At 40.9% G+C, this 8,014-nt stretch overlaps 1 protein-coding gene across 1 annotated transcript; it reads right to left on the reverse strand.

Annotated features, from left to right (window-relative positions):
- Window positions 1-6,892: 6,892 nt before the first annotated feature.
- Window positions 6,893-7,507, reverse strand: LOC115523410 (keratin-associated protein 27-1). Its single transcript, XM_030329427.1, has one exon. The coding sequence runs from the start codon at window positions 7,505-7,507 to the stop codon at window positions 6,893-6,895; it is 615 nt and encodes a 204-aa protein (XP_030185287.1).
- Between the last annotated feature and the right edge of the window lie 507 nt (window positions 7,508-8,014).

An 8,014-nucleotide genomic window follows, 5' to 3' on the forward strand; every position in this document is an offset into this window, starting at 1 on the left:
ATTAAAAATTATTGTGCTTAGTACATTTAAATATTTTTTAATAAACTTCTCATAAGGGACACTTTGGAGTACAGCCAATGGGGCACTGGAATGGGAATCACTAAGTTTGAGTTCTAGCTGTGACCCTGCTTGAGTAAATCACATACCCTTGGCAAATATATTTGCTCAACTATATGAGCGAATCTCACAGAAGATCTCTTACATTTAGAAGAAAATATGCTTCTATGAAAATGTAACTGTGATAGAAATGAAGAAGCATAAGACGAAACCATGTAAAAATGGTCCGCTAGCCTTTGCTACAAATGCTTAGGCCACCAGCATGATGGAGGTATGGCAAACACTTAACTCTGATTGGACATTTTTCAGAACAAACACAGTTTGGGATGATATTTGTCCTCCAGAGGAAAGCTCAGTGGGCTGGAATGTAGCATTTTTTTTTTTTTTGATTGCCTAGAATTCCATTTGTAGCCTAAGGGTCTCCAACCACTGGCCTGGCATTAGGAGTCCCTCCAGGACCACTTCAAGATCAATACTTTGATTGCCATGCTCATTTACTGCAGGAAATTAAACCAGACTCTTGGGGATCAAGCCCCCCACTAGCTGCAGCCCCAGGGAGACAGGACACAGGAAACCGGGAGCAAACCCACTTTGAGCGACCTGCTGAACAAACCTAGACGTGAAAAATGACAGAACGGCACTAATGCCTGTTTTTGTTTCCTGAGAATAAACTTTGAAAAGTATTTATTTCAGTAGTAATGGGTGTTCTACTATCTGGTGAGTATATCTGTGATTATTACAAACCTTGACTGAGATCTACTATAAATCTGATCATTGGATAAATATGTTATAGCACTTGAGAATATTGATATGCTAAAATTTAAAATTTATTTGGTTCACGCTCTCCTGCAACCTAATTTAACACAATATGAAGTTTAGAGGATAGTTCTTTGTTTTGGGGGCTTTCAAAATGCATTATTACATAGGTTTCCTAACATGGAGAGTGTCGGAGTGAATGAGGCTCATTTCAAGGGGAAACATGAACAACCGTTAATAACCCTACTGTAAAGGTTGAGAGGGTCTATAGTGGAAGAGGGCTTTTTAATCCATGTGTTCCACTCTGCATATTCAATTTAAATAAGTAGCATGCCACTGTCCACAAAGCACTAGTGGTAAGCAGTGTCCTGATAAGGGAGGTGTTATACTTAGCCTTTTCTTGGCCTTTCCGTCTCCTTTTGTCACTATCTTCATCAATTAGTAGTTCCTGAACTCCTGCAGGGGAATTGGTCTTGCACTGGAAGTAATATCATATTGAGTAATGGAAGAATGGCAATGACCCTACCATTTTCAGTATTGAGATTCCTTTGTTCTTGTGACTGGATCCAAGCACATTGGTTTTGCCTCTGGGCTCCAAGGAATAACTCTTTTTGAATCCCATTAGTGAATTTCTTTCTATCAAGCCAGGGGGTTGGAGGGGCACCTGGGTGGCTCAGTCGGTTGAGTGTGAGACTCTTGATTTTGGCTTGGGTCATGATCCCTGAGTCATGAGATGGAGCCCCATGTCAGTATCCGTTCTGACTGTGGAGCTCCTTGGGATTCTCTCTCTCTCTCTCTCTCTCTCTCTCTCTCTCTCTCTCTCCCCCCCCTTCCTCCTTCCTTCCCTCCCTCTCTCCCACGCTCATATGCTGTCTATCTCTCTAAAATACAATACAATACAATACAATACAATACCAGAGAAAATTATACAAAAGCAATTCTTAATACTATGCAACCACAAAGATGTGTTTTTTTAATTCAAAATTTCATTTAATTTTTAGATCTTTACCCTATTTGTGTCTATCTCCCTAGAGTATACGTTATTGCTAACCAAAGCCATAGCTCTGATATAACCAGTATTAGTGAGTAATCAATTGTCTCAAAAAGGACTCTTGCTTTGTGCTCATTGTTCCATTTTTAGCTATTTTTGTAATTGATTATCATTATTTCCATTTGGGTTCCAGGGGAAGAATACCAATTGCAGTGAATGAATTTCAAACTGAGGGAGTAACAGGAAGTCGCTGAAGGTAGAAACGGGAACCAGAACTAGGGAAAGATATTCTGGCTTCCAGAAAGGTGTCAGTGACTCTGATGCAACACAGAACGAAATGCTGTCCTCTGGGCACCTGAGTGGCTCAGTGGGTTAAGCCTCTGACTGTTGGCTTCAGCTCATGTCATGATCTCGCTGCTTCGTAAGTTCGAGCCCTGTGTGGGGCTCTGTGCTGACAGTGGGGAGTTTGCTTAGGATTCTCTCTCCCTCTCTCTCTCCCCTTCTCCCACTCACACTGTCTCTGTCTCTCTCTGGATAAATAAATAAACTTAAAATGTTCTCATATCCCTCTAATGTCTAAAACAGGCTCAGAGTTTTGAAAAGAAACATATTTAACTAGAAAGACATAGGGACTAAGGGTATGAAAAACAGAATTGCTAACAACATCAAGACAGTCAAGCTTACATTGTAGAAACATCTGACTCCATACCGTCTAAACACCTTCTCTTGTGCTTAGATTACATAATTTCACATGATCTGACGTTCATGTTCTTTTCTAAGATATTGAAAATCTATAATATTTCACAAACTCCAATGAAATATGCCTAAATCCTTTCTAGCATTTATTCCTGGTTGTAATTAAGGCATCCAATCAGCTATATTTAGTTCCCTGGTTATTTCATCCACAACTTTGTTTCTTTCTCGCCGTTGTTTCTGTAGATGACATACAATTGTACAACAATAAAATATAACCAGACTAATTTTCAATTTATTTATTCAGAACCTCTATAGGACACAGAGATCTCCCCCATATTTGGGTTGCTCTGGGGACAAAACATACAATGTCATCTGGTAGTCAGGATTTATACCTCAAACTCTGAAGTCAAACTCACTGGATTAAAATCCTGGATCCACCATTTCCCATCTGCATGATCTTGGATTTCTTTATTTATATGTGTCTTAATTTATATGTGTCTTCATCCGCATTGAAAAAAAAATGAAGATTTAAAAAATTGTACTCATCCGACTAGGTTGTTTAAACTTAAAGTTGAAAAGTACATATACAGTGCTTGGTAAACAATTAGGACCAAATTAGTAAGAGTCATCTTATGGCTTTTGGCACTGTATTGCATAAGCAAGAAAATGTTCCTGAAATTCATTATGCTTAGCTTCCGGGAGAAAAGCATGCTATTAAGCTATTGATGTCTTGAAGAGTCTAGGGTAGGTGATACCAATGACCAAATCCAACCAGAGCCTTTCTGTTCAAGCAGGAGGAATTTCCTTGATCTATGAGGAATGTTCTGTAGCATGTACCCACTGAGTCACTTCTACAGTTTTTGAGAGTACTGCACAGACTATTTGGGTTATGTTCCACACTGTGTGTAACCTTTGTACCTATAATGGAAGGGCTTTTCCTGGCCTCTGTCTTAAAATTCAAATCCGGTATAGAGAAATCATGAGAATAAATGGAGGCTCAGGCCCAAGAAGCAAATTATCAGATAAAATGTCAAATGATTCTTACATAAGTTGACACAAACTCTTCATTAAGCATTTAATGTCCATGATGTCATGTAGTTGCCACAATCATTCAGTGATTTAGGCATTATATCCATTTTATTTTATTTTTTAAAAATTTTTTAATGTTTTTATTTATTTTTTAGACAGAGCATGAGCAGGGGACAGGCAGAGAGAGAGGGAGACAGAATCCAAAGCAGGCTCCAGGCTCTGAGCTGTCAGCACAGAGCCTGATGCGGGGCTCGAACTCACGGACTGTGAGATCATGAACTGAGCTGAAGTCGGACGCTTAACCTACTGAGCCATCCAGGCGCCTCTATCTCCATTTTATAATAGAGGAACCGAGTCTTTGAAATGTTACCTTGTCCCAGGGCACACAGCTGGTAAATGGCAGAATTTGGATTTGAACAAGTTTCGGTATATTCCAAGGCCAAGAGATGGCCTACAAAGCACATCCTTCACATTATCACACCATTATCTATTCATTTTTTTAATGTTTATTTATTTAATTTATTTTATTTTTTATTATTTTTTAAAAATTTACATCCAAATTAGTTAGCAGATATTGCAACAATGATTTCAGGAGTAGATTCCTTAGTGCCCCTTACCCATTTAGCCCATCCCCCCTCCCATAACCCCTCCAGTAACCCTCAGTTTGTTCTCCATATTTATGAGTCTCTTCTGTCTTGTCCCCCTCCCTGTTTTTATATTATTTTTGTTTCCCTTCCCTTATGTTCATCTGTTTTGTCTCTTAAAGTCCTCATATGAGTGAAGGAGAGAAAGAGAGTACAAGTCTAGGAGGGGCGGAGAGAGGGAGAGACAGAATCCCAAGCAGGCTCCATACTGTCAGTGCAGAGCTCAATGTGGGGTTTGAATTCACAAACCGTGAGATCAAGACCTGAGCTAAGATCGAGTCAGACTCTTAACTGACTGAGCCACCCAGGTGCCCTACCATTATCTATTCCAATACCCAGAATCTTTAGTTCCTGAATCCACACAATTTCTCTCTATAATGAGTTCCAATGTGCTCCATGTTGGGTTAGATTAGATAGATACTGACCCCTTCTTCAGCTAACTTCCCCTTAGGGGAGTGATCACATTCAGCCTGGAAAGAATGAATTAAGGTCTAGGATGATACACAGAGTATGTGGAAAAATGAAAACGCTTTTTAACATGGCTGTTCCCTTCTCCTGCCTTCCCCTGCTCACCATACGCACACAAACACACACACGTACACCACACTTAGCCACTTAGCCACTTGGCACCAATATCCTGTCTCCCAACAAGCCACACCCATTAAAGGAACGTATACTTGGAAGGCAAATGAAAGAGCTGGTTTTCCTCCTGTCTTCAGAAACAGTGGCCAAAATGAATTGTACTCTTCCCAGGCCCTCCCATTTGAGTTGCATTAGTAACAATCTTCACTGTGCATGAATTTCAACCGTGTTTTCATGATTGGCTGTGACAGGAATACTGAGAAGCTTCCACGCAGATGAAAGCTCTCCTTGGCGTTGACAGTGCTCTGCCACTGCCGGCACTGCTCTGCTCAGAAGCTCAATGTCAAGGTCCCCTGCTGCAGGAAGGCTCTGCTGTTGTGGCTGCCATATGCTCTGTTAATATTGATGAGACCAAACAGTGTTCATTCAGCCTCTTTCAGACCTGCCTCAGCTATCTATCGACTCCACCCCTCTATGGCAGCACCTCTGTTCGTGGTAGTTTATGGATTTTAGGCTTAAATCACCTCCGTTAGGATAACAGATGCGCAAATCAACATCAGCTCTGTCATAAACTCAGATACTTGCCAGCCCACCTACACGAGGCATGGAGTATGTTTCCTTAGCATTTCCTTTGGTGGAAGGTGCTACCTGCATCATTCAAGATCCAAAACAGCTAGCCTTTCACTCTTTGGACGACTGGCGTTCCTAATCTGTCAGAGATCTTTGGGTTTCTCTACAGATCGCTGCCTCTCTTCGTATGGTGTCTCCGAGCTAGCTAATCATGTTGGGAAATCTTACTGAGCATTTCCTATATACAAGGTCATGTGCTGAGCACTTTCAAATTATTAACTTATTAAGTCTCACAGTGGAACTATCATTAACATCGCAGTTTTGAACTTGAGGAAACGGAGGTGAGAGTCGTTAAATAATTTGTACAGAGCCTCACGGTAGGGTTTCGAACAACCCTCACCCGGCAAGGCTGAGATTCAGACCCAGGAAAATCTGACTTCAGAGTTCATGCTCTTCACCACTCCCGTATGTCACTCTGAAAACCGAGAACTCCATTTAAGAGCACACCCATAGCTTCTCAATAGCCAAGCTATTCTAAGCAAAATTAATGTATCTCCACACATTCTGGCCCCACGGTTTTATGATCTTCATACTGAGGATGTTCCCTTTCTGCTGCTGACTACCACAACCATGTTCTTTTATTCTGCTTCATACTATACAAACAGTTGTAATGGAACATGTTCTCTTTTTTTTTTCTTCCAAATATTTATACCATTTTCATCTGGTGAAAAAGAAAACCCAGTAACGTAAAACCCACAAAAGGGTTGAAGAAAAATAATGTGACAATTAAGTTTGTAATTCTAAACGCAGCAAATTTATTTAACACGAAGAGTGTTTTCCCAACTCAGAAAACACTTAAGAAATAGTGAAAAGAAGAAGACGGGTAGCAGAAATGCAGTGGATCCACTAAGCCAGAGCTCATTATATTCAAAGCTCTCTGGCTACTATGTGGTTATGAAGTCCAAGGAAGTGAAATTGAAAATTCTCTTGCACTTTTCCAGCAATAGATTCAATCTCACAGTTGACTACAAGAGAGTTGTGATACAGCAGATAAAATAGTGAATGGACAGGGGGTAGATACAGATTTCAACTGCGGTTCTGATGTTATTAACAACACGGACAACGTCTGATAGAGTTGAACCCATCAGATTCATGGGACTAGACAGGGTTCAGGGTCCCTTTAAACTACAATATAATCTAGATTTCTGAGATTAGGTGCACACTACATTTATATATTATAATAAACCAGATTCAGTGCTAAGTGTTTCTGCTGATAATAACCAGTACTCATGTTAGTTACTGGTTGCAACTCTAAGTGCTCTGCAAATAGTGTCCTAGTGACCTAAAATATTTAACACGCTTCCCAATCCCAGCTTCCTACCAGAAATGCCCCAAAGAGCAAAAACCAAAATCTCTTCTCTTTGTAGACAGTGAAAGACCTGTCCATTCACTCACACACACAAAAAAAATAATACGTATTTAGAGAAATAAAAGTTCCTAGATACCTTGGAAAATCAATTTATCTGAATTAGACTATGTTATCTCCTCTACACATTCTCTGCATTCTTCACTTACTAGGCAGTTGCAAACCACCAGTAACACAGCAGGTTGGCTCATAAGTGTTAGAAGAAGATTCCAGGAGTTGTGGCCCTGGTGCGACATAGACCGGAGGCCTACAGGAACCGGATTCAGGGCTCTGAGATTGACATTGGCCAGGGTCACATTCCAGAGTCTGACAACTCTTAGACAGATAAGTCTTGGGTGGACAACTCTTTGCCACGTGGCTCACAGGCTGGCAGTTCTGGACTCTAACTTTCTGGCTGCTTCCTGACTGGCAAGGCTGAGAAACACACGCCAACATTGCTGAGGAACGTCCTGATTGGCATATTGTCTTTTCACAGGGCCTGGAACTAGAGCAAGTTGTTTGGAAAGCTCTGGGGAGGCAAGCACTTTGCATGCAGCTCTGCTCTGTGCCCAGTTCCTGTTTACAGTTGGGCACTTTGCAGCTGGTAGTTTCACTGCAGGTTTCTTGAAAGTCGTCCAGGAGCCAGGTCCTGCCATGGCAGCTGCTGGGTAAAAAAAATCCATCTTCAAAGCTTATGAGCTTAGACCCATGTACAATGGCAGAGAGTGGTGGGACATTGTAGAAGTTCCTGGGAGAGTGGCCTTGGCTCTCGGACATACTGTTGAAACCCTTGATTGAAGTCGGTCTTAAGGACCCAGCATGCCGGATCTGAAGATTCCTTTTTGGCGAGATTATATACTCAGAAAACTGGGTGTTGGCTTCTTCTCAAGACTCCTTTCCACCTCATTGCTTAAGCTAATTTGAAGTATAACATCTCATTAGCACTTTGTTTAGTAACATATGAAGATAATGTCCTATTAACAAAGAAGCTGATCAGTTTTGAGTCCTCAATACAGCTTTCATGTTAGCCCCAAAGCTGACTCATACGGGTGGAGTTTGTCAAATATGAGTCCCAACATGCCTCCCAAGCTAACACTTTTTTTTTTCTTAGTCACCATGACTCTCCATATTGGTAAATGGACAAAACAAATGTATGTGGAAATAGCCAACTGTGTACTAATCAGTATTCAGCACTAGAGTTTTCAGAGAGGCTCTTTTGGCAAAAGAAAATAATGTGATCAAGACATTTTCTGTCAGAAGCCAATCCAATTAAACCAACCCTCA

The sequence above is a fragment of the Lynx canadensis genome, chromosome C2 (genome assembly GCF_007474595.2).
Source record: "Lynx canadensis isolate LIC74 chromosome C2, mLynCan4.pri.v2, whole genome shotgun sequence".
In the NCBI taxonomy this organism is placed as follows: Eukaryota; Metazoa; Chordata; class Mammalia; order Carnivora; family Felidae; genus Lynx; species Lynx canadensis.